The sequence below is a fragment of the Elephantulus edwardii genome, unplaced genomic scaffold (genome assembly GCF_000299155.1).
Source record: "Elephantulus edwardii isolate Elephantulus edwardi_28Jun2011 unplaced genomic scaffold, EleEdw1.0 scaffold00208, whole genome shotgun sequence".
Classification (NCBI taxonomy): Eukaryota; Metazoa; Chordata; class Mammalia; order Macroscelidea; family Macroscelididae; genus Elephantulus; species Elephantulus edwardii.
The window spans coordinates 2,501,422-2,501,987 of record NW_006399958.1 but is presented as its reverse complement, the minus strand read 5'-3'; the positions used below and the strand labels follow the sequence as shown (position 1 = coordinate 2,501,987).

Below are 566 nucleotides of genomic sequence, written 5' to 3'. Positions count from 1 at the left end.
TCAGCGCCTGACAAGAGCTGCATATGTGATGGACTCAGCCATGGGCACCGTGGACAGGGGAGATGGGGCTGCTCTTTGATTGAGGATCTGGTGGTTCAGCTGAGCATATGTCACCTCCTGGGAACCTCCTGCATCTGGGATCTGAGAAAGAGGCCAGACTGAATCAGGGTGGCTGAGGGTGAGGGAAAGGGGGCTTTGTAGAGGAGATATTAGTACTCGGCTTGCAAGACGGTGCTCAATTCTGTCATTGTGTGGTTGTCCTCCACCCCAACCACACACACCATGATATCAGGGTTTCTATGTGTAACAAAGGGGGCAGTAGAAGCTCAGTGATAGTCTTCTCACTTACTATGCAAGAGACTCATCAATAAATAAAGAGACCCATCAATGAATGGGAGACCCGTCAATGAACAGGAGACACATCAATGAACAGGAGACCCATCAGTGAACAGGAGACCCATCAATGAATAGGAGACCCAATAATGAATGGGCAGGAGACCCACCAGTCAACAGGAGACCCATCAATGAACTGGAGACCCATCAGTGAACAGGAGACCCATCAATGA

The 566-nt window shown here is 49.8% G+C and overlaps 1 protein-coding gene across 1 annotated transcript in view; it reads right to left on the bottom strand.

The window, feature by feature from the left end:
* Nucleotides 1-566, bottom strand: part of LAIR1 (leukocyte-associated immunoglobulin-like receptor 1) — a 21,875-nt gene continuing 21,309 nt past the window's right edge. Inside the window, exon 8 of the mRNA XM_006897369.1 lies at nt 1-141. Coding sequence (XP_006897431.1) covers nt 1-141 — 141 coding nt within the window. The remainder of the gene's footprint in view (nt 142-566) is intronic.